The 23,525-nt window shown below is 46.4% G+C and overlaps 1 protein-coding gene across 1 annotated transcript; it reads right to left on the bottom strand.

Moving 5' to 3' along the window:
- Positions 1 to 630: 630 nt before the first annotated feature.
- On the bottom strand, positions 631 to 22,019 carry LOC117013852 (myosin-3). Its single transcript, XM_033091366.1, has 40 exons — positions 21,979 to 22,019; positions 21,108 to 21,319; positions 19,215 to 19,358; positions 18,588 to 18,744; positions 18,092 to 18,119; positions 17,603 to 17,711; positions 16,207 to 16,299; positions 15,426 to 15,489; positions 15,246 to 15,344; positions 14,240 to 14,343; positions 14,020 to 14,158; positions 13,474 to 13,592; positions 13,239 to 13,388; positions 12,367 to 12,537; positions 11,959 to 12,265; positions 11,769 to 11,839; positions 11,127 to 11,214; positions 10,925 to 11,042; positions 10,417 to 10,540; positions 10,191 to 10,327; positions 9,858 to 10,113; positions 9,418 to 9,660; positions 9,152 to 9,328; positions 8,896 to 9,041; positions 8,726 to 8,816; positions 7,923 to 8,312; positions 7,693 to 7,819; positions 6,514 to 6,632; positions 6,143 to 6,339; positions 5,616 to 5,799; positions 4,769 to 4,934; positions 4,351 to 4,475; positions 3,529 to 3,837; positions 3,217 to 3,420; positions 3,014 to 3,139; positions 1,947 to 2,117; positions 1,748 to 1,852; positions 1,480 to 1,575; positions 1,246 to 1,383; positions 631 to 685 (listed from the first exon to the last, which is right to left on the bottom strand). Exons 2-40 carry the CDS (start codon positions 21,309 to 21,311, stop codon positions 659 to 661), a joined length of 5,823 nt encoding a protein of 1,940 aa, XP_032947257.1. The 5' UTR covers positions 21,312 to 21,319; positions 21,979 to 22,019; the 3' UTR covers positions 631 to 658.
- Positions 22,020 to 23,525: the final 1,506 nt, after the last annotated feature.

Genomic DNA, 23,525 nt, shown 5'->3' with positions numbered 1-23,525 from the left:
TAAGGAGTGAGATGTGTTTTATTGTGTGGCTTTGAACTAGTGTAGACTGAGCCAAAGACTCAGTGGTAGATTTACACTGAACTCCTGGAGGGACCAGATGCTATTTTATTCATCTGTGTGTTCCTAAGAATTAGCACACTGCTTGCCTAGAGCACTGCCCAGTGAACTTTCCAGAGGTTCCCTGACAGAATATGTGTCTGTGTGTGGGGGTGGGGTGGGAACTGTCCCTTACCTTATAAACCTATTCATCTTGAGGTGGGGTTTTCCAAACCAAACCTTTGTGTTTCCCTCATCATATTGAGAGATGACAACTCACCCTCCCTCTGCCAAAGCTGTAGTTAACCTAGTATTTTTTCTTTCTGATCGAATCTCAAGTTTTAACCAAAAGCAACCTCTCCCTATCCCCACAGGACACACACCAAGTGAATTTATCAAGCCATCTGCTTACCGAGATTTCAACAGTAGGCATTAAAAATCACCAATGAATCATTTCCCCACAGGGAAGAAGAAAACAAATACAATGGACCAGCCCCAAACTGAAAACAACGCAAAGTTTATTGCATGTGAAAAGCAGTCCTATGGAAATTAAGTAAAATGGTCAGGAACCATGAAAATATACATTTTGCATATTCTCTGTCCTGTTCCAGAAGGAGGTCACTCACTCTTCACTCTCATGAACCACCATCTGCAAAGAACATAGGGTTTTTAGTTATGTCACATAGCAGAGACACATTTCCTCCTGTTCCCTCTCCTGGAGCATCAGAGAGGTGCTTGCTTATGTATTTCAGTAGGACACAGGATAGTTTTTGGACCTCCAGAGAATACACGATTGCATACATGGAGGAACTCGGCCCATAGCGAGAGAAACTAGCCCTCGGAGAGAACTAGCCCCATACACTGGGACTTCCTACCTACAGGTATCTGCTTACTTGTATAATAATAGTGACTGAAGACAATGCCGGCAGAGGGCACTTGAAAGATCTCGGTGGGAAAACGTTCATTCCTTTTCAGGATGGTGTTTAAATCTTATTGCAACATAAGACCTGGGTTCTAGAGGCGCTCTTCTCAGCTAAGTGACCTTAAGCAAATCCTTTCCCTTCCTGAGTCCAAGATTGACCAGTTCTAAAGTTGGGTGTTCTCTAAGGTTCCTTCCAGCTCAAAAATGTCTACATCACAGTGGGTTCTTCCCAGGTCATCTAGCGCACGCCTGCTGCTCTCCATTTGGTGCCAATAGGAACCACCTACCCTGCTAGAGGTGAAGTCTCGGGTCTTGGCACGAAGCTTATTGACTTGAGATTCTGCAATATCAGCGCGTTCTTCAGCCTCCTCGAGCTCATGCTGAGCTTTTCGGAATTTGGTGAGATGAGCGTTGGCTTGTTCATCCTAAAACAAAAGAGCCCGGGCAGGTAAGATCAACGTGCACCTCTTTCAGAGCTCAGTGCGAGAAACTGATCTAAAATCACAAACATGTCTACTTACAGCCTCCTCAGCCTGCCTCTTGTAGGACTTGACTTTTACTTGAAGTTTATCCACCAGATCCTGTAATCTCAGCACATTCTTCCTGTCCTCTTCACTCTAAAAGTGAGAGCATGGGGATGTAACTAGAAGAGGGGACAGAGTTGAATGAGGTCCAGCCATTTTTCTGGGGCTGAAGCGTGTCTTTTTTTATTCTGGAGAGAGAACCCAGGGTGGTGGTTGCACTTTACGGGGGGGAAAAAAATGCCTCTCCAGTTTTCTTTTCACTTACCTGGTAAGTTAACTCCTTGACACGCCGCTCGTACTTCCTCAGGCCCTTTACAGACTCAGTGTTCTTCTTTTGCTCCCCTTCCAGCTCAAACTCCAGCTCTCGGATCTGGGAGACATGGTAGGGAAATTAGTCTGGGGCTGTAGCACCAACGGGGGAAGTCGGAAAACTCTGCTTATGCTGGGATTCTTCCTGCAAGTACCCGGGTCTCCAGTTTCTGGATCTGCTTCTTCCCGCCCTTCAGCGCCAGCTGCTCAGCCTCATCCAGACGGTGCTGCAGGTCCTTCACCGTCTGCTCCAGGTTCTTCTTCATCCGCTCCAGGTGGGCGCTGGTGTCCTGCTCCTTCTTCAGCTCCTCCGCCATCATCGCCGCCTGAAAAGCAAATCAGACCCACTAAGATGCAGACCTTGGAGCTAGCAAAACTTGGGGACTCAGAGGACCAGAGCCGTGCTGAAGGAAAAGGACAGTGGGTAAGAGGGTTGAACCCATTCTTCCACAGGGGAATATGAGAAGGGCTACCCCAGGTATATAAAAGAACCTAAGACACGAAACCTTCAAAGGCCTGGATGGGAAATGATTTCTTCCTTTTCTTAACCTGGCCTCCTTGGGACCTTCGCCCACCTCAAGGAAATTCTTTCTTTCATTATCACCGTGATCACCAATATATTTTTCCAAAGGCCCCAGAGACTTAGAAAAGATTGATTTTGATACCTAGCATCACAGGTTTGGAGACAGTGAGATTAAGAGAAGGCCTCTACAGAATTAGGGCGTGCGTGAACCCGCAAGAGAGCAAAATAGTTGCAACATAATGTTCTCCTTCAGGCAGCAGATGGCACTGTGGCTGCAGGGAGAAGGCCTCTGAGACCCACAAAAACTAGGTGGTGGTGGAAACCACGCTGGCTTCTTGTGAAGTGAAATTTGGTGGCATATGGACATCTGAAGTCTCATTTTTATATTTGGAATAAGTCATATGTTGAAGGAAAGAAAGTATACCTCCTCATGAGCATAAGAGACAAAATACAATCCCTTCCGGTCTTTTTTTTTCTACGCTCCCTTATTTCTTATACCCACCTTTTAAATGTGCAAGAGAGGACACGCTGAGTTGGAGGGAGGTGGGCAGTGGTTTTGGAGCAGAATGTACACCAGGTGTGTCCCCAGGGAGGCCCTATCCTGTCTAACGGGAGCTGTGGCAGGGTTGGGAGAGGGCAGGGGTCTCTAATGAAACCCAGCCTGGGCAGCCTAATGGGAGCAAAGAGGAAAAGCCTTACATCTGTGATGGCCTTCTTTGCTTTCTCTTCAGCATTTCGTGCATCCCTGCTGGCATCTTCCACCTCGCTCTGGAGCTGCATGAGGTCTGTCTCCAGCTTCTTCTTGGTGTGGATGAGGCCAGTGTTCTAGCGCCAGAGGAACAGATGTTACCCAGGCAGATCTGAGGTGGAAATCTCTCTCCTCTGCTGCCCACTTCCCTCACCTGGGTGTGCAGCAGCTGCACTCTCTCGTTGGAATCCAGGAGCTCCTGTTCAGCCAGTTTCCTGCTCCTCTCCGTCTGCTCCAGAGATGCCCGCAGCTCCTCCACCTCGGCTTGCAGCAGGTTGGCTCTGCGCTCCACCATGGCCAGCTGCTCCTTCAGGTCCTCCTGGCCCCGGAGGGCGTCATCCAGGTGGAGCTGGGTATCCTAGCCAGTGGAAAAAGGAAAAGTCTAGTTGAAGTTGACGCATTAGGGCCATAAGCCTAGTTGAGTCTTTGTGGACAGGAGAGGTTGCCCACCCGGGAGCTCTCAGACCTTCAGCTGTCCTTGGACACTCCTGAGGTGTCGGAGGGTCTCTGCGGCCTGGCGGTTGGCATGGCTCAGCTGGATCTCAATTTCATTCAGATCCCCCTCCATCTTCTTCTTGATCCTGATGGCTTCATTCCTGCTCCGCACCTCCGCGTCCAGGGCGCTCTGCATCGTTTCCACCGTTCTCTGGTAGTTCCTCTTCAGCTGCTCGATCTCTTCATCTTTCTCGGCCATCTTTCTGTCGATTTCTGACTTCACTTGTGTCAATTCCAGCTGGATTCGGAGGATCTTGGCCTCTTCATGCTCAAGGGCGGCCTTTAGAGGACAAAAAAATAGAAATAGGGTCAGTGATGGTATAGAGCCTGCTATACTGCCCTTCAGGGTTTCAATGGAATATTCGTAACACTAACTCTACAATGCAAAACGATCTTAAAAAAAAAAATCCCTAATTTATCTTCGGTGCAGAAATAAAATCTGACTCATTGCTTTTAATTATACTATCAAACAATAATAACATTTAAATGACCTATTTCTTAGGCGTGTAAGGCACTTTATGGATAGTTTAAATCCATCTAAGATTTTGTAAAATCTTTTTTTTAGTTCCTATTTTAGTGTAATGCTTTTCTCCAATCAGTTGAAGACAAGTCACAGTATTATCTCGTTCAACCTCATAGTTATACTATTTCATAGGAAAGGAGCAGGTTTTAGGGCTGTGATTTTACAGGGGCAAAAATTAAGACACAGAGTGGGGCCAGCTAGCCTCCTGGGGGGCGCTCCGCCATGATGTGTCTGTTCCTGCCTCTGCCTCCCCCCTAGCATTCTGCTCACCTCTGCTTCCTCAAGAGCCAGCTGGATATCAGCCTTTTCCAGCTCGATCTGCTTTCTTGATTTCTCCAGTTCATGGATGGTTTTACCACTTTCAGCAATTTGTTCTGTGAGATCTGCTATCTCCTCTGCAAAGAAATAATTTTTGATTACATTTGAACACCTCTGCACAGGTTATCCAGGCATGGTAAGCATCACCTGGATCCTTTTTAACTAGTTTATTATAATTCTAAGGACGCTGTTTCTTAGAGATAAAATATTGCCTAGAGAGAGACTCAAAAATAACCCTTTCGATGATGAACACTTTCTGTGCACGCATTCACGGACGCATGTGTAAGGATTGAGCCTGAAGTCACGCCCACTCCAGCATACACTCTAGCAATAGTGTGAAGGAGATTTCAGATGGTTTTGAACTGCTTACGCTCTAAGTTCTTATTTTCTCGTTTCACAGTTTCAAGTTGATCTAAGGCTTCTTCATAGGCATTTTTCAGTTTGAAGAGTTCAGTGCTTAAGGAACGGGATTCCTTCAGAGATGCCTCCAGCTCTGCCTGGCTCTCCTCACACTTTGTTTTCCATTCAGCTAGCACCTAGAACACCGGGATGGAAGATATCTCCATTTATTAGCTCTTCTCCTCCAAGCTTCTAATTAAATATAACCATTAAGGTAAATCCTCGTAGACTTGGATCTGTACTCGGCAGTTTCTCTTGCCTAGCTCCTTGTTCTTGATTATTGGACAAACCAAGAGTTCATTCTACAAATTTACTCAAGATCAATAATTGATCATTAACAATTATTGTCTCCAAAACACAAATGGATACTTTGAGAAGGAACTAGCTGGGCATAATTGCCCTTTTCTTAATATGAAAATGGCCCTGCATTTTTAAATATTTCATTAAAACTTTGGTTCAAATCAACCTATCTGCCATACCGACAGGGGCTTCCAAAAAGCTCCTCAATGGGACCCAAGTTAGATTCCCACATGCCGGTTGCCCAGACAGACCAGCAGTATGGGGGAAGAAAAATGTTTGAGGCTCAATAACATTGTGGAAATGGGTTTGTCTCCACTGACGGTGTTTGAAAGGGACTTCTACCCCCATCCCATCCTCATTTCATTTTGGGAAACTACAGCTCAGTGAAGTTCAGCGACTTGCCCAAGGTCACACTGCTAGTGGGGCAAGGTCAGGACTGGGACCCAGGCTCTCCCTTCCATGACTACAAGGCACTCCACACATGGCGGTGTTTAGCTAGCACGGAGTTGACCCCACACCTTGTCAAAGTTCCTCTGCTTCTTGTCCAGAGCGGCGGACAGTGAGTTGGCTCTTTCAACATCAACCATCAGATCCTCAACCTCTCCTTGCAGCCTCTGCTTTGTCTTCTCCAAGGAAGCGCATTTCGCATTCACTGCCTCAACCTGTTCCTCGGAATCCTGAAGGCGCTGAGCAAGTCTTTTCCTTGGAGAATATGAAAGAGAAGCAGATGCTATTTAAGTTTCAATCCTTTGTGATTCAAGCACCCATTTGCTTTCATAAGCTCAGGAGAATTTCCTAGCTGCTAAAAATCAGTGATCAACAACCTTCCTTCCATGTCTCTAATCAAGATCGAAGTTTTTTGTCTTAAGGAAATGTGCTAGGCCAGGTCCTTCCAGTGGCACAGCACTGCATTAAAAGATAGATGAGATGAGGAAACATCTAGTAACAAAAAAAATTAATTCCCAAGCAGTTCTAAAGTCAATGCCCTCTATCATATAATCATTTAAGGGTTCAAGTTCTTCTGAAGGTAAATAGAGTTACGCACTTGGCCTCCTCCAGCTCCTCTGTGCGCTGGATGGCGTCTGTCTCGTATTTGGTCCTCCACTGGGCAACCTCGCTGTTGGCCTTGGACAGTGCCCTCTGCATCTCAGCCTTGGCTTCCTGCTCCTCCTCATACTGTTCCCGCAGCAGGTCACAGTCGTGGCGGGCGGACTGCAGGGCGTGGGCCAGGGCGTTCTTGGCCTGAAAAAGTCAAGAAAGACGAGAGCCCCCAAAGGATTAATATGATAATGCCATGTGCATGATACTATCCGTGTATGTGCTTGCTATCATCACCTACTGAATAAAGTTGCCCTGTTTTTCCTGCAGGTGGTACTTGAAAATTAGAGCAAGGAAGCACTTCTTCAGGGGATGTACCTTGCTCTCTTCCTCTAACTGCCTCTTGAGCTCTTCTATTTGCTGGGTAAATGCTTGCTTGCTCCTGGAAAGTTGGGATACTATGCTTTCCTTTTCTTCCAGCTGACGACTCAGCTCACCTGTGTCCAGAAGGAAATGTTTTCATTTTATTAATTCACCCATTCATTCATTCACCAAGTTTCTACTGTGTGTAAAACACTGTGCTAAGATCTTGGGAGAGAGTAAATTATAAGGTGTGGTCCTTTCTTCGGGGTGAAGGGATGAGTCCATAAAAAGGGAAGTGAAAGCACAACCTGATAAGTATTGTAAACTATTAGAAGTATGGAGTGACTTTTGTCAGTAAAGCCCATTGAGAACAACTGTCAATTTAAACAGTATCAGAAACAGCTAAAAACTCCCATCAGACCTTTCAGGGGCTAGTATTTCCAGCTGTTTGTCAATTTGTCATTAAGGGAAATACTGTTTTCTCAAGGACTCAATATATAATTTGAAGGTAAACTCTTGGGTGAATATGTTAAGTTCAGGTTCATATGCTTATATGAAAGTACGAGAAAAAAGGAGGGGTTGAGACGCTTACGGACTCTTTATAATCCCAAAAGTATTTTAGAAGTGGCAGCTAACTGCTTTTGTTCGTTGTCTTGGTTGTGTCTGCTATGAAAGGATTGAGTCACCTGTGATGATTGGCTGTAGGACCAGTACTAGATGGAGCCACATTTTCTAGGTGAAAGCCCCAAATAATGTTCCCCACTATTTCTACTACACACCAAGAACCTATACAACTTAGCCATGTTCTTTATTGTCTTGATTGCAGACAGTCTGAAAACACTTCATTTCACCTAACTGCGGACAATCTGAATTTATGTGCAGCAAGTAGAAAGGCCATGGGATTTGATTTCCAATCCCAATTCTGCCATTTAGACTCTTTTTGATGACAGGTTCTATTAATTTTGAAAGTGTGTGAACCAAGTGATATTTTGAGTCCCTTCTTTTTCTGGTCTACTTCTCTCTCTTTTGTTTTTACTGAACTCTCATTTTCCTCCTTCAGGATAATTTCAGTGGCTGTATTGTAGGTTATTCCAATTGCTTTTCCCCCAAACAAATCCTGCCCTTTAAGTTTTGACCAGTTGCCCCTCTTAGGTGCCCATGAGGTGTTGCCCTTTCTCATTTCCCATTGCTCACCAGCCTCAGTCTGGAGACGAGACTTCTGTGTCGTCAGCTCACTCATGCTCCTTTGAATTTCCTCATTCTTGCCCCTGGCCTCACTTAACTGATCCTCCAGAGTTCGGCATATTTTTTCCAGATTTGCCTAAAGGATTGAAAAGGAGGAGAAAATTAAGTCAGCATTGAGATCTGAATGACTGAAGAGGTCTCTTTAATAGAAAGCGTTGGGCCCCATCCAACCCAAGTACCTTCGATTTTGACACACTCTCCACGTTGCTGGAGAGATCGTCGATCTCCAACTTGAACTCACTCTTCTCCTTCTCCAGCTTCTGCTTGACCCTCTGCAGGTTGTCTATCTGCTCCCCGAGCTCAGCGACGCTGTCCGCGTGCTTCTTCCTCAGGGCGGCCACCATTGCTTCGTGCTGTAGGGTGGCCTCCTCCAGGTCCCTGCGCAGTTTCAGGAACTCAGCCTCCCTCTTCTTGTTCAGTTCTATCTGGGTGGAGGTGACTCCTCCGGCTTCCTCCAGCCGCTCGCTCAGTTCCTCCAGTTCTCGGGCATAGTCACTGCGCTGTTTCTCTGCCTTTGCTCGAGTGGCTCTCTCCGCCTCAATCTCTTCTTCCAGCTCCTCAATTCGAGCCTGTAGAGGGCAGCCAATCCACCCCGGAGTGACTGTCTCTGAATGTCAAGAACAGGCTAGTTTCCATTCCCATTAGACAAACCAATTCTGGAACTTCTCCAAGAGAAATATGAATGTTGCTCATTTCCTTTCATATGAATTTTCCCTGCCCCATCATGGTCATCCCCCTGCAGTGATCAACCCAGGATATTGTCCGTTCAACTAAATGTTGGCTCAGAATACTTCAATTATGTATGTTATTTAAAATTATGGAAAAATTATCCATCACTGCTGTGTCAGCCTAGCAGAAAGGAAACCACTGAGGCAGGCAGACCCACGCTGCTGTTCACTTGCTCTAAATGGTTTATAGCACAGAGCACCCAGCCCACTGTGAGGGACCCACACGTAAAAGAAAAATCCCAAACTCCTCCTACCTGTAGCTCTTTGATTTTCTTCTGAAACTGGAGACCCAGAGTCTGCTCATCTTCCACTTTGCTTTGCAGTTGACAATATTCAAAATCCTTCCTGTGAAGGGAAATGTAGGATGTGTGAAGACCAAGTACTCAGTAATATGTAAATTGAAATCAGTGGTTTTAGTGCGTACTTCTTGAGCCTTTCATCCAGCTGTTGTTTATCATTCTCCAGATCTAATATAGACTCATGGGCAAGCTTCAAGTCTCCCTCAAGCTTCCTTTTGTTCCTTTCCAGGTCTACACGGAGCTTCTTCTCTTGTTCTAGGGAACTTTCCAGCTGCAAAAAGCACCATTTCCTCTTGAGAACAATTGCTTTGCACTAGAGGTTTCCTGGGGGCTCTTCAAACCCTGAAGTTCTAGGAGTGCCAAGTAGCAGTATTTACTTACATCATCGACTTGCTGTTCCAGTTTGCCCTTGATTTTACTCAAAGAATTGACTTTGTCTTCTTCAGCTTGCAGATCATCCAGGGTCTGCTGGTGGGCCTCTTGGAGGGCCTTCTTCTCCTTGGTTAACTTTGCAATTGTTTCATCCAACCCAGCGAGTTCCTCAGTAAGGTTTTTAACCTAAGAAGAAGCCATAAGCAATTATAAGAAGAGATAAGGTATGGTTTACAATGACTACATCAAGCTGGAAAGACACAGAAAGAGAGTACCTTGTTCTCTGTGGCATGTTTCTCCTTTTCAACCTTGGCTAATGTCAGCTCAAGGTCATCGATGTCTTTCTTGAGCTCTGAACATTCATCCTCCAGTTTCCTCTTCTTGGCTGTCAGTTCAGCATTGATCTCTTCTTCATCTTCAGCTCTCTCAGTCACCTCCTTGATTTTAGCCTCAAGCTGGAATTTCGCTTTGATCAGTTGATCACACCTTTCCTCAGCATCCAGTAAGTTTTCACTTTCCTTTAAAAAAAGAATCGTGATTTCATGTTTTCCTTTAATGAGATAAACTTGATGACATTCCAGTATTTGTTATATATGAAGTTCTTTATGAAACACCCCAACTAAAAAAGCAGAAATCCCACCAAAACTCTATTTTCCTAAATAATCAAATCTAGAAGGAAAGTCGGGGAACAAAAAGAAGATTTCTAAACACATACAGCTTGTACTTGGAGTTGCAGGTCATTCTTCTCTTGCACTAGAGTCACCAATTTTTCCTCCAACTCCTTCCGTTTTGCCTCTGACTTGGCAAGTTCGTCTTTGGTTTTCTGAAACTCTTCCTTCATGGTGGCCATCTCCTTCTCAGTTTCGGCACTCTTCAGCAGGGGCTTGATCTTGAAGAAGAGTTTCATCCAGGGCCAGTGCTTGACATTCATGAATGAGCGGATGTTATACTGGATGCAGAAGATGGATTCCCTAAAAACAAAATATCAGTTATTTCTGAGAGACTCCCCACTTCTCCCAAACTGCTCATGACAAAGACCCTGCTCAACCTTCTCTGCACCATCTTCTGGAATTCCACGCGCATGAGAAACCCTCTGCACACAGCTTGTGTTCGGGTGATCAGTTTGGCCAGGCGGTCATCGCGCATTTCTTCCAAGGTTCCCAACAAGCCAGCCTTGAAAAACACCTTAGCGGAAAGAAGGATGATATGAGTCAGTTTTCTGGAGAAGTCTAAAAGGGTCTAAAGGCCAGCATCTGTCAGAATTGACACATTACCTTGGTATGTCCAAATTTGTACTGAGTGTGGTCAATATCAATGGATGCCAACAGCTTTTCACAAGCTTTCTTGCTGTCAATGAATTGTCCCTCAGGGATTGCACTGGCATTCAACACTCGGTATCTGCCATCATAGACACAGAAACAATCAGAGACTATTAGCAAAAACACAAACCTGGGAGACATCCAATTCAGGTTTCTTTTCCTATAAGCAAGAAAGCTCAGGTCCAGAGAGTGAAAGAAACTTGCCCATAATCACACTGCTAGATAATGGACTAGAATCTAGGTCTCTTAAATCTTAAGCCAGGCATTTTTCTGCCATGTGTGTATCAGATAAGCTTCTGAGAAAACGTGGAAGAAAGAAGTATGTATACCTTGGCCAAGTCATTTTACATGGAAGTCCATAATTATTCTGTTGAAATGAGTCTTTTCATCAGTATTTCTCTGTCTCACATTCTGGTATTTGCACATCTCATCAAGAATCACATAGAACATTTTGATGACACACCTTTGTTTAAAATCCCCATAGAGAATCCGGTTTGGGAACCCTTTCCTGCAGATACGGATCCCTTCCAGGACACCATTACAGCGTAGCTGATGGAGTACAAGGCTATGTTCCATCGCCCCTGAGAACAGAAGCAAGAAACATCAGCTTCACACAGAATTTCTTAAAAACTGACCACCATCTAGAGAGCCAACAGGTGTCTTACCTGGGGTTTTGGTTTCATTGGGAATTATACAGCGCACAAAGTGAGGGTGAGTTGTTCTTAAATTTGACATCAGCTTGTTCAGGTTTTCCTAAAAGAAAAAGATTAAGTTTGACAGCCTACTGTAAGCTTTTTATAAACACAGAGATATATTGTAATGAAAAATAAGACATATGTTTTAAACCTATGAATTCTAAAGAAGGATGGAATTACTTAATTCTTTTCATAGTCCTACAGCTAGAGGAGTAGGCAAATAACTTATATAGTAGTCTTTTGCTGCACAGTGAGCCAGAGACTAACCAAGCACAAAATGTCCTCTGAAATCAACTCAAGAATGCATCAAGCCTCACTGGGAGATTGAGATGCTATTGCCTATGTCCTCCAGGCAAGTCAGAGAGCTTGTGCTGAGGACACACCTCCCAGGCCAGCCAACTCAGCTAGTGGCAGTGCAATAATGACAGTCTAGTCCTACATTTGTTAGACCTCCTTTCTGTATCATCACACCACCACTCAACTTCACTAAGTGACAGTAACCAGATTAAGACCACATTATTCTTCGTGAATAAACCAAGTTTAGAATCCCTCCATTGCTCATGGGAGATGACTTAAACCAACTACAAGCAAATAAACTTGTATTTTTCTTACCCTGAAAAGGGCAGAGACAGTTTGGAAGGAAGAACCCTTCTTCTTGGCAACTTTCTTCTTTCCGCTGTCAGCTGAAAGAAATAAAAGATAGATAGTGCATGCTGTTAGCAGATCTATACGGATGTTTCGGTCCTGTGGACTGAATGGAGGGAGAAAGCATGACTACAAGGTGTTCCACGGAGTCTGTTACCATCTGTGGTGGCAAAAGTGGCGTAGAGGTGTGCCAGGAGCCTGTTGGAGGACTTCTGGTACAGCCCGACGACCGTCTCGTTCAGGGGGTCCTTGTTCTTCTCCAGCCAGCCTGAGACGCTATAGTCCACGGTGCCCGCATAATGCACCAGCGAGAAGTGGGCCTCAGCCTTGCCTTTGACCACCTTGGGCTTCTGGAAGTTGCTGGACTTGCCCAGGTGCTGGTCATACAGCTTGTTCTTGAAGGAGGTGTCTGTGGCCTTGGGGAACATGCACTCCTCTTCCAGGATGGAGAAGATGCCCATTGGCTAGATTAGGCAAGGCAAAATGTAGATGGGGAAAATGTGAGCTGCGGTGATGAGCGACAGAGTATGTGTGGAGAGGGGATTGAATGGATAGAATAGGATACCTTCTCGATGAGCTCGATGCAGGCAGCCAGGTCCATCCCGAAGTCGATGAACGTCCACTCGATGCCTTCCTTCTTGTACTCCTCCTGCTCCAGCACGAACATGTGGTGGTTGAAAAACTGTTGCAGTTTCTCGTTGGTGAAGTTGATGCACAGCTGCTCCAGGCTGTTATACTAACACCAAAATATAATGGTCGCACGAAAAGTTAGACTTAGGTCAAAATCAAAGGTGCACCAACCTTCCTCCTCATTGCTCAGGCTCTAGCCAGCTCATTTATGTTTTCAGATATGCTCATATTCTTCAAGGCCCAGCTCAGATCATACCTCCTCCTTGGAGTCTTCTCTGAACTTCCAACAAGAAGGTGTTACCCCCTCTCCTGAGTTTCCTTTGTCTGGGCCTCTCCTGTGCACTGACTTATATACAATACTTCTCATCTTCCTCTATAGACTACAAGCTCATCTTTTGTTCACCTGCATGTCTTGTACCGGGTAGACCCCAAATACACACTTTGATGAATGACGATAAGCTTCTAACCCAGAACCAATGGGATATTTACACAAAATATTGTATGATTGGCTTATTATCAAATTCTCTATATGCCTGGCTCTCCCTAAGTCAATAATTGCATTTGATTTATTTTTCTTATTCATTGGACAATATCTTTAAAATTGCGCTTGACACAAGTCTCCTTCTCTCTTAAAATAACATAGACCCTCCCACATATCTTTTACCTGATCCACCCTCCATCTAGTTTTCCTACAAGGGGTGATGCTTTGATATGTTGGCTCTCTTGACATCTTCCCCCTATAGGGTCATGAAAACCAGTCTCCCCCATACAAAGCCACATGAAAGCATGAATATAAGCAACACAAACCTCAAAGATCTCAAAGCCCGCAATGTCCAAAACGCCAATGAAGTGTTGCCTTGGTAGCTTCGTATCCAGTTGCTGGTTGATACGAGTGACCATCCACAGGAACAACTTTTCATAAACTGATTTGGAAAGGGCATTCACAGCATGGTGAACCTGTTGGGAAAGATGAGCTGATGGGTGTGAAAGCAGTGGCCACTGTGTACCTGCGTTGCTTCTCGGCCTTGAAGCAGATGCTTACCTGATCCACAGTTTGACCTTTGGTGACATACTCGTTCCCAACTTTCACTCTGGGGAAGCACAACGCTTTCAGGAGGTCTGAAGAGTTCAGGCCCATTAGATAGGCTGTCTTGTCAGCCACTGGTAAGAAAAGAGAGCCGATCACAAAGGGAAAGCCCTAATGCTTGGCAAAGTAGAACCACTTTGAAAATCACCCAGATGTTGCAAGGCTTAGCTCAGTTTATCTCAGTGTGTTTTACATTCCATATCTCTAAACTGCTTACATGCAGCCAATGGAAGTTAAGTCACTCAGAGAATACGCTAGATTTTGTGAAAAGAAAGGATTGGGTTCCAGAAAGCCCTGGTCACTTCTCTTTGCAGCTGAAACAGGACCCTTCTAGTGATTCAGCAAACACGGGTGGTAGCAGTGCCTACAGGCCTCTGAGCCCCAGAGAGGTTCACGTCTCCGGGTGGAAGAAGGATTAATCACTTTCAAAAGAGGCAACAAACAACCTCAGTTGAACAACCACTCAACTTTGGCTTATACCCCGTTGTGGTGATTTTCTACCTTCCGTGCCGTCTGGCTCTGCCTGCTCCTCTCGCTGTTTCTGCTTGAACTTCATGTTCCCGTAGTGCATCACGGCTCCTGTCAGCTTGTAGAGTCCAGATTTCTCTTCTGGGGTGAAGCCCAAGATGTCAATGGCACTCTGGCATTGAGAGGACAGCATGTCACTCGGTTGACCCCAATGACCGAGGAGGAGCACCCTTCACGTTTCAGTTCTACTTACATCCGTAGCCAAGAGCTCTTCAGCATCATCAATGCTGGCCACCAGGATTTCACCCTGACTGATGAAGGGGTAGTCGTAGGGGTTGGTTGTAATAAGCAACAGCTCTGAAATGATATGAAAGAGTTCTGAATGAATAAAAGAGGTCACAGAGATGCAAAGAGAGCATCCACCCAGTGGATTTGAACTCCTGTGTTCTGGGCTGAGACTTTCACTGTTGGAGCCCACGTGGAATTTAGAGTTAGAACTCCCTGTTAAACAGATACTCAGGCTGTGAATGAACATCAAGTTCAGGAAAGACTGTGTAGCCCGCCTATGTGAGGTAGGTTAAGGAGCCCTAGAGAGAATACAGTATATAAATTCTCTTTCTTTGCAAGCACATGGTGCACATTGATGTAGGTTCAGAAAAGGTAATAGGGAAACTGTATGAGTGTGGGTCGGGACAAGAGCCCACGTTGAGGGAAACATAGGTTGTTGGGTACAACACCATAGTTTTTCCAAAGCCTGTTGAAAAGCTGCAGCCTATTTCCAGGCTTCGGACAAGAAGACTGAGTAAACACAGCCAAAGGGCAAAGAAGACCATGGACAGGAGGCCTCCGTGAAGTGCAGAACAAAGGAAGGACAGGGTGCCTATCCACCGGATGGATTATTCATCTGATTTTGCATTGACCTCACAGCGTTTGGTGAAAGGTTGGTTTCCGTATCAGAACACAAGGGGGCGCTAAAGGACAATTACATGCTTAGTTGTTCAAAGGTGTTTTTTAAATAAACCAGTGCTGAATTCAGTAGCAGTCCAATCTTGTTGCTGTCAATTGGATTCGTTTGTTTGTTTGTTTGTTTTTGTTTTTAATTGGTATGTCACTGTGCATTCAGCCACATCCCATTTCTACAACAAACTCCCTCTGTTGGCTGTCAAGTCCCCTACATATAGGTAGGTACAGCTCTCAGTGGTCTGGTGATATCAGAGCTGAAATGCCTCAAAGACCAACCCCACTGGGGACTTCCTCACCTATGAGCTCAGGCTTCTTGTTTGAAAGTATCTGGTAGAAGATGTGGTAACTTCTCTCAGCCTTCAGCTGGAAGGTCACTCTTGATTTCTCCAGCAGATCTATGAACACAAATACAGGACTGTTTTCCAAACTGCTTCCCACCACCCCGAGACATCATCTGATCCCAATAATCTACTTACAAGTTTCAATATCTGCAGAGGCCAGCTTCCCAGTGGTACCGAAATGGATTCGGATGAACTTGCCCTGTTGGGGAGAGACCAGCGTCTACCGTAGTCTCCTGGGTCATGTGAATAGGAGCTTTATTTTCCTATAGTTTGAAATTACGTATGTCCTCCTCTCTCTCCCTTCTTCTCTGTCCAGTTGATGTGCCTCCCTTTTTTACATCCCCCTTTCCCACAATGTTTCCAAACTGCACTACCTCATCCAATCAACAAAGTAAGAGAATGATTTTTTTCAAGATGCAAATCAAACCTATCACTTCCCGGCTTATAGAATCATTCATTGCTTTCTGGATAAAATCTAAACTCCTTCTCATACTCGTACATGCTCCTATGTGACCAAGTCTCTTTCTGCCTCTTCCCTCACTTCAGGGCACGCCTCCTTGCCCACCTTGCTGCAGCCACTGGAACCCTCTTTAGATCCAGTGACTAGACCAGGCCCTCCCCCACTTCAGAGATGGTGCACTTGTTTTGCCTTTTGTCCTTCTTCATCCTGCAGATCTTGGGGTTCACAGGCCAGGCCCAGTGAGAGGCCTTCGCTGCCAACCTTGTCTACAGGAGACCCTGGCCCCATTTACTCTATCACACGCCCGATTTATTGAACTTTATGTAAATGTATCATTATCGGAAAGTTTCTTGTTGATTTGTTTCCTTCTTGCATTTTCTATTCCCACTGCACTGTGACCTCCGCGAGGACAGGAGGCGCCAGAGAAAATCCCAGCTGTCCTGAACTCAGACTCACAAAACGGGAGGAGTTGTCATTCCTCACGGTCTTGGCGTTCCCGAAGGCCTCCAGCAACGGGTTGGCACTGATGATCTGATCTTCCAGAGTCCCCTAATGTGCGAGATCAAGGGAGAAAGAAGCCACAGCATGACAGTAAGCAACGCTCCAAGCTCTGCACTCCTGCCTGCCCTTGCTGCCTGGCTGTCTATGGCCAAGCCAGTCCCTCCCTCCCTCCCTTTCCAGGTGGAGGATCAACCAAATTGCCAGCGCGTCATGCTCAAGACACTTTGGCCATTTTGTTTTATCTAGCTATAGTCGAGTGCCTTGCCTTAAAATTCCTTTAATGAGGGGGGTGGGGATGAGGGAGAAAGGGGAGGGATTAGACAGCATACATTGGGAACTACAATATTGCCACAGGGAATGAAAGACAGTTTGGGGCATACAATCGATCATGTTGTAAAGATTTTGTAGGGTGTCAGATGGGCACATGTCTTATTAGGGAGACCACTTCATGGACAGTGTAGATGCTTGACCCCTGCACTGTACACCTGAAGCTGAAGCTGAATAATATTGTATGTCAACTGTAATTAAATATATATATATATATATATATATATATATATATGTCACGGAATACGGAGTACAGCATAGGGGAGATAGTCAATGGAATTGTAACAGCTGTATTCGATGCCAGAGGGGCAATAGATTGGGGGAGGGGGTACTTTGTGAGGGGTGAAATGTCTAACTATGACATTGTTTTGTACACCTGAAACTAATAAAAACAAAAAATTGTTTTACTGCCTCATTCTATTCCTTGATTCTCCAGGTAGTTAGGGTGTCTGTATTCACTTCAAACTGTTGTAATATTTTCATTTAGAAAGGCAAGTACAGGGGGTACCAAAAAAAGTATACATATTTTGAGAAAGGAAAACTGTATTAAAATTGTAATACTCAATATATATGAATAACAAAAGATGAATGCAAGTCACGTTTGACTTCTGCAATTACAAGAGGTGCTCAAAGTGGTTACCATCAGCGTCCAGACACTTCTGATTACGATGAACTACTGCTTGAGCAACGTTGACCAAAGTGTCCACTTGTATACATTTTTTTGGCAACCCTGGTACATGCTACAGTTCTCTCAAATTGGTGTATGTGATTCCACCATAAAAGAAGAAGCTCTCTGAGCTGCTCCCAAATTAACCTTTCTTAGTTAAGCCTTAGAGCCTTATTTTCCAGAAAAATGACAGGATCTGGTCCTGTACGATCAACCACACACTGGGTTGTCGAAGATTACTGGCTGTCCTTCAAGATTTCAAATCCGGGCCTGCTCTCCTTGCCCTTTGACCCTTCCTTCGGAAGTTAAGACAAAGGTTAGAAGTGAGAGCAAAGCGAGCCTTCCTCCTCTCCATACCTTCATTTTGGAGTCCTTCTTCTTGGCGAGGTCTCCAGTAGCTGCAATTGTTGCAAAGTACTGGATGACCCTCTTGGTGTTCACAGTCTTCCCTGCCCCGGATTCTCCGCTATTTGGAGCGATCACGAGAGAGAGAAAGAAAGAAACACATTCTGTTAGTCTACAGAGGCTCCCCAGGATGTCACATAGAGGCCTGGACATACTCTGAGCCACATCAGATACACACCTACCAAAACAAAAGTGAGAGACCACGCAGACAGGCAGAGACCCGAGGGAAGACTCCACCGCTGAGCTGACCCAAGGATGGGTAACGCCAGCTTCTGAGGCCTTCCACATGCCTTCTTGCCCATCCCCAAATCTATTTTTTCAGTATAGATTTTTTTTCTAAATACTTTCTAACAAACAGGATACAGCAAGTGGCACCTTTGCCTCCTGCACTGGGGACAAGGAGCCACAGCTATGAAACTGCTCTACCCCTTGGACACTTACGTGATCAGAATGGACTGGTTTTCACGATCTGCCAGAGGAAAAAAATAAAACAGCGTTGATGGCAATATAAAAAGAGCTTCCCATTTCTACCCCATTTCTCAAGCAGTCAGAGTTCAATGCACAATTCTTCTTCCCTCTAATACGGTTTAGTCCTAGGTGGGAGCTTGAGAATGAGGCTCAGAGAGGTTAAGCCCTGTTTAAAACCAGCCAGCGGCTTGCCACCAGTCAGTGGCTCCTGATTCAATATTGGTTTTGGCCTACAAAAACGTCAGTTTCATATGATTTAACCAATACGGACATGAGTGCAAACTCCTCATCAAGGCCTGAAGGCCCTGAGAGATCGGGCCTCTTTCTGCCTGTTTAAGCACCTTTTCCCTCCTCTCCTTTGTGTGGAGGTCACAGGCCAAATGGGGCAGATCCGGGGCCACAGGGCAGCTCTCCTGGGCCCTGTCCAGTGCCGGCCCCACCACTCCAGGCGTCCTTCTTGGAAACCTACCTGTCAGCATGAACTGATAGGCGTTGTCAGAGATGGAGAAGATGTGGGGCGGGGCCTCCTGGCGCTTTTTGCCTCGGTAGCCATCCACCACCTCGGGATTATACACCGGCAGCCACTTGTAGGGGTTGACGGTGACACAGAAGAGGCCCGAGTAGGTCTGGGGGAGGGTAAAAAATACATATGTATGTGTGTACATGTAAATATAAAACCTTTTGCCTTTATTATTATTATTTTTTTACTTTTCTTCACAATAAACTAGTAATGGAGAGAAGATGTAATTTCTATTTATAAGTGAGGCAAGAAAGGCTCAAAGAAAAGTGTAGCCGGCCCTACCACAGCTGGTAAGTGACACGGCTGAGACCCAGAGTTGTCTTTCGTACTCTCTGTGCTCACTCTTCCTCCTCCCTGCCCGTCTTCTTTCAGCCTGTCTTCTTCCTACCCTTTGTATCCCTTGCTTTCTCATCTTCTATCTTTCTCTTCCCCCTTTCTTCTTTTCCCCCCATTTCCCCTCTTTTGCTCAACAGCTTAGTCAAGCACTAATCTTTCAAAATCGGATCACCCACACGAGCATCTCTGCCCCAGCCCCATTGAATGCTCCAAGAAAGCACGGCCAGTGGCAGCACCCACATAGATCATCCAGGACGTGTAGCGGTCCTTGAGGTTGTACAGCACGGCGGGCTCGTTCAGGTGTGTCAGCATGGCCATGTCCTCGATCCGGTCGAACTTGGGTGGGTTCATGGCATACACATCCTCTGGTTTGACCACCACCGTCTGAAAGGGAAGAGGTTCAATGCTTACCCACTACTCTCTGTGCGGTTTGCCCGCTGCCCACATCTGTCCCCCAGCAAGAGGCTTGTGAGCCGAGATTAGAAGAGGCACGCGCTAGAGAAAATGCCCATTTAACAGCAAGGTTGCGGGCCGCTTGCGATGGAGGTGATACAATATGATTTGTTCCTGTCATGCAGGGCTTTTGTGTTTTCCCTCTCCATTGGGCCTGAGGTGAGGGAAAGATGACAGAAAAAAGGGAAGAGGATCTCTGTGGGTGGATGCGGGAGATGGTACAGGACGGAAACCAGAGGAACCTTCCAGCTCAGGAACAAGAACTGGATCACAACCCTGCTCCCCAAGCTGATGAGCTTGTTCTTATCTACTCAGAGAATGGCACGTCCATGGGTGTCCCTGAGGCAGGGACAGAAGAGAAGGTGGGAGGTGGCACTGGATTAGCGGGCTGGCACCCAGAGTTACCCACATTCAGAGCTCTCGTGCCTCTTCACCACCCTCCCACCCATGCTTCTGAATGAGAACCAAGCCCCACCTCAGCCCTCCCCGCCTTTCTGGGGTCAGAGTGTTACACACCAGGTAAGGGGGCCATGAGGCAGAGCAGGGCTCCAGGAACTGACAAGTGTGCTTGTACTTCCCTTAAGAGGAAAAGCCCCGATGCCCTCAGGATTCCTCAAGCACAGAAGGTGCGGGCTTGGCTTCCTCTCCCCTGCGCCGCCCTCTACTCCTTCCTCTCTGAGACTTCCTTTGAAGATGAATCATTGCCCTGGTCCCATCTTTGGACAAGGCGGGTGGGAAACCTGCCTTTCCCCGCCTTCCAGCAGAGATTCACTTAAACCACCTGTGCAGCCAGCCCTCCTTGGGCGTAATCTAGATTGTCTTAGACTGTCATCCATTACGTTTAGCTTCTAAACGTACGTTTAGCTTCATCCAAAACGTTTGGTTTGTAAGCCCACGTTTAGCCCTGTTATTTGAAATATGCAGAGAGCCATGCCCTGGCAGCGCCAATGCTTGACAGCACTGAAGGGCAGTTTTCAGGGCCTTTTTCCTTCACACCCAACCTGGGTGCAGACACCTGGGAAAGCTAGACACTTCTTTTCTCTTTCCCATTTCCCTTTCCTCTCTTCTTCTTCTTCTTCTTTTTTTTTTTTTTAACTTTTCTTGGATCATTCCAGATTCTTCTGGTCTAGATTCCAGAAAGTAGCAAAGTCCAGAATTCCTCCTAACACTCCCACAATGGCCCATTGCAGGCTACGCTGCTCGTGGCCTTCACGATATGAGACGGCTGCCATTTCACATTGAATTTATAGTGAAAGAGGGTCCCTTACTCACTCTCCTTACTTCCTCAGGTAGCTGGCTACCGCTAGAAGCATTTGGGGAAAACCTAGGCTACCAAAGGAGAGTGTTTTAGAAGAGGTCTTCCTACTGTTCAACCTCCAACTCCACACCCTCGGGATGCACAGAGCTAGTCCTGTCTGACCTGGAGCAACATGACATGACAGAAGCACCTGAACACTAATTGCTCTGACCAGACACAATCAGATTCCTCTCCTACCCTGCAACCTGATGCCAGAATTCACGGTGCTTTCTACAAGGACACCAGGGAAAGCTAAACAGAGACCCTGTAAGGGGCAGTCCAGTGCCAGAGCCACATCGGGAAGGGGCTGGGGAGGGGCGGATGCATGGACCGGGCAGCTGCGAGGAGCAGACAGAGGGCCAGTCGGTGAGGACGAGGCTTACCCGATTATCTTCGGTTTCCACCGTGACCTTCCCATCCTGGGTACTCTTAATTTTCCCCTTAGCATATTCTTCCTTTGAGTCGACCACAAAGCAGTAGGTTTTGGCATCAAAGGGCTGGTTCTGAGCCTCGATCCTCTCCTTTTCCGACTTCCGGAGGAAAGGAGCGGCTATGCCGAACACTTCCATTTCCGTGTCACTACTCATGCTGTCAGCTGGAAGGCAAACCCAGCAGGTGAGCCCAGCCGCCGCCTGAGCCAGGCTCCAGTCCTGTCTCTGCATCTGCTCTGCTGTCCTGCTGCCCTGGGAGCAAGGCTGTCCTCGGTCCTAGGAACTCCACCCACAGGACTTAAGTGCTCAGAAAGTCAAATGGGCCCGTATTTATTGAGTGGCTGTTCTGTGCAAAGGGCCCAGAGCATGTGTATGTACCTCAAGCTCCTCGATTATCTGAGGCTCGGTCGGATGGGTGAAGGACCTAAAGGTGAGTGCAACTCTCTCAGGACCTCATTTGCTGTAAAATCCAGGTGTTGCTGAGGGAAGCTTTAAAAATAAACCCCATAAAAAAATAAAGGTCCTTCTTCTCAGAGAGTATACTCAATGGAAAATAGCTAAGGAATTACTGAACCATTTTCAATCAAGGTGGCTACCTCCTTACACAAAGAAACGAGTTGGTGCTTCCTTCACTTGCTGAGAGTAGAAGCCGCCTTTGACTTCAGCATCCGTGTGGAAAGTCTATGCTCTTCTCCAGCCTAACCTGTCCTTATCTGAGCAGTCTTAGACTCTCTGCTTCAGGCCATTGGGAGGCGGGAGGGACTGGGAATCTCAGATCACCTGAAGACCTCCACCAGCCAAGGGACAGGGCCAGAATGCTCACCTGAGAGTCACACCCGCAGGAGGACAGCAGAAGTTCGCAACAGCTGAGGAATCAGACCTGCCATAAATACACAAAAAGAAAACTCAGAACACCTGGAAGTGTCTGGTTCCGCTTCCAATCAGCTCTTGATGAATTAACTACACGAGGATAAAGGACTAATAACTGAAAAAGAGCCTTACGCTGGAGGCAAGCTGCAGGAGCAGATGGGACATGACCCACAGGTCAGCCACGAAGGTAGTAAAAGGCCCCAACTGCCCCCAAACCTGGCTCCTACCAGCCCACTATGGCGCCTTCATCAGTCTGCAATGCCTCCCATTTAGAATTGGGCCAGAAAGACAGAATCTCTGTTTGAAAAGCTTGTGGTTCCAGGCCAGTTCTCTTGTCTTCTGTGAACAGGGAGAAGTCTCTGAGATGGGCTAATTGATACACAGCCAGTGTGGTCTTGAGAAGACAGGACACCTGACAGGCGTACAACCCAGGTGGAGAAGGTGAGGGCAGGAGAAGGCACCGGATCCGATGGTCCTCTGCACGGCGCCGAGAGGCAAAGGGACAGACCGCGGTCTATGGGGTGTCCAGACAGATCCTGCCCATGAGGGGAGATTGGGGAGGAGTAAGGGGGCCTGAAGGATCCCTGCTTCGGTGGGGTGCTGGAGGCAGAGGGTGGGTGGGCATTTGGGGCTAGGGGGTTCTAGCTCCATAACTAATTCTCACCAAAGCCAGGCAGGACCATGGCACAGAGTGCCCAGCCACATGAGGTAAAGAGGGGCTGTGACTCACCTCTGCCCACGAGAGAGCAGCTACAAAGGGGCTGTTGCTGGCCTGGGCTTTTATAGCTCCCGCTAACCCCCACAGTTCATTCCTTTTCTATATTTGGAAAGAGAATGACCCACACCATAAGCTGAGAAGCAGCTCCTTCCTCACGTTTTTTTTTTTTTTTTTTTTTTTTTTTTGGTCATTGCCAAGGGAAAGGTATATATAGAAATGAGCAGGATCATAGCCATTTTTCCGACTATAGAAAGTTGGGAGTTTGAAATGCCTTTCTCTGAACTTGGGCCTGGCGCTCCTTCCCTTGATGTGATGGAACAGCCTCTCTGTTGGAGGGCCTGCCTACTTCCATATGCAGGCAGCCAGGAGCACATTCTGTCAGCGATTTGCTTGGAAATCTCATCCTAGGGAGAAATGAATGAAACCGAGCCTGAAAAAGTTCAAATCCTCTTGGAATTTTGAGTAAGACTTTTGTCACAACACAGGGTCGTGACAGGGCTGGGTGACTGTAATACTCATGCCAGGAACAGCAACGATAATAATTCTTCGTTTTTCTTCCCCTTCTCCCCTCTTCTTCTTCTCCTCCTGCTCCTTTTACTGTGTAACTTTCTGTTTCATTAGTATCATTATTAACGTAATCCTTTCTTAAACACCAATAGGACCAACAAGTCAATTAACAACAGCCCTTATTCGGGGCAACAGCTGCTTCAGGCCCTGTTGTTATTAAGATAGATTACCAATTAGGAAAGACCAGCTGCTCGCCTCGGTGGGGGTAGGGGGAA

Source organism: Rhinolophus ferrumequinum, chromosome 21 (assembly GCF_004115265.2).
Source record: "Rhinolophus ferrumequinum isolate MPI-CBG mRhiFer1 chromosome 21, mRhiFer1_v1.p, whole genome shotgun sequence".
Lineage (NCBI taxonomy): Eukaryota > Metazoa > Chordata > Mammalia > Chiroptera > Rhinolophidae > Rhinolophus > Rhinolophus ferrumequinum.
The sequence above is the reverse complement of the archived record's forward strand: the minus strand, read 5'-3'. Positions and strand labels throughout refer to the sequence as shown.

Bases quoted from the DNA above. Each gene is read 5' to 3' on its own strand.
- LOC117013852 (XM_033091366.1), bottom strand. From the start codon at position 21,311: ATGAGTAGTGACACGGAAATGGAAGTGTTCGGCATAGCCGCTCCTTTC. The intron at 9,329-9,417 runs GTACTCTCTTTC...GCTTCTTCTTAG, and splicing joins AACATGCCACAGAGAACAAG to GTTAAAAACCTTACTGAGGA. The intron at 3,140-3,216 runs GTGAGGGAAGTG...CTCTGGCGCTAG, and splicing joins TGCAGCTGCTGCACACCCAG to AACACTGGCCTCATCCACAC.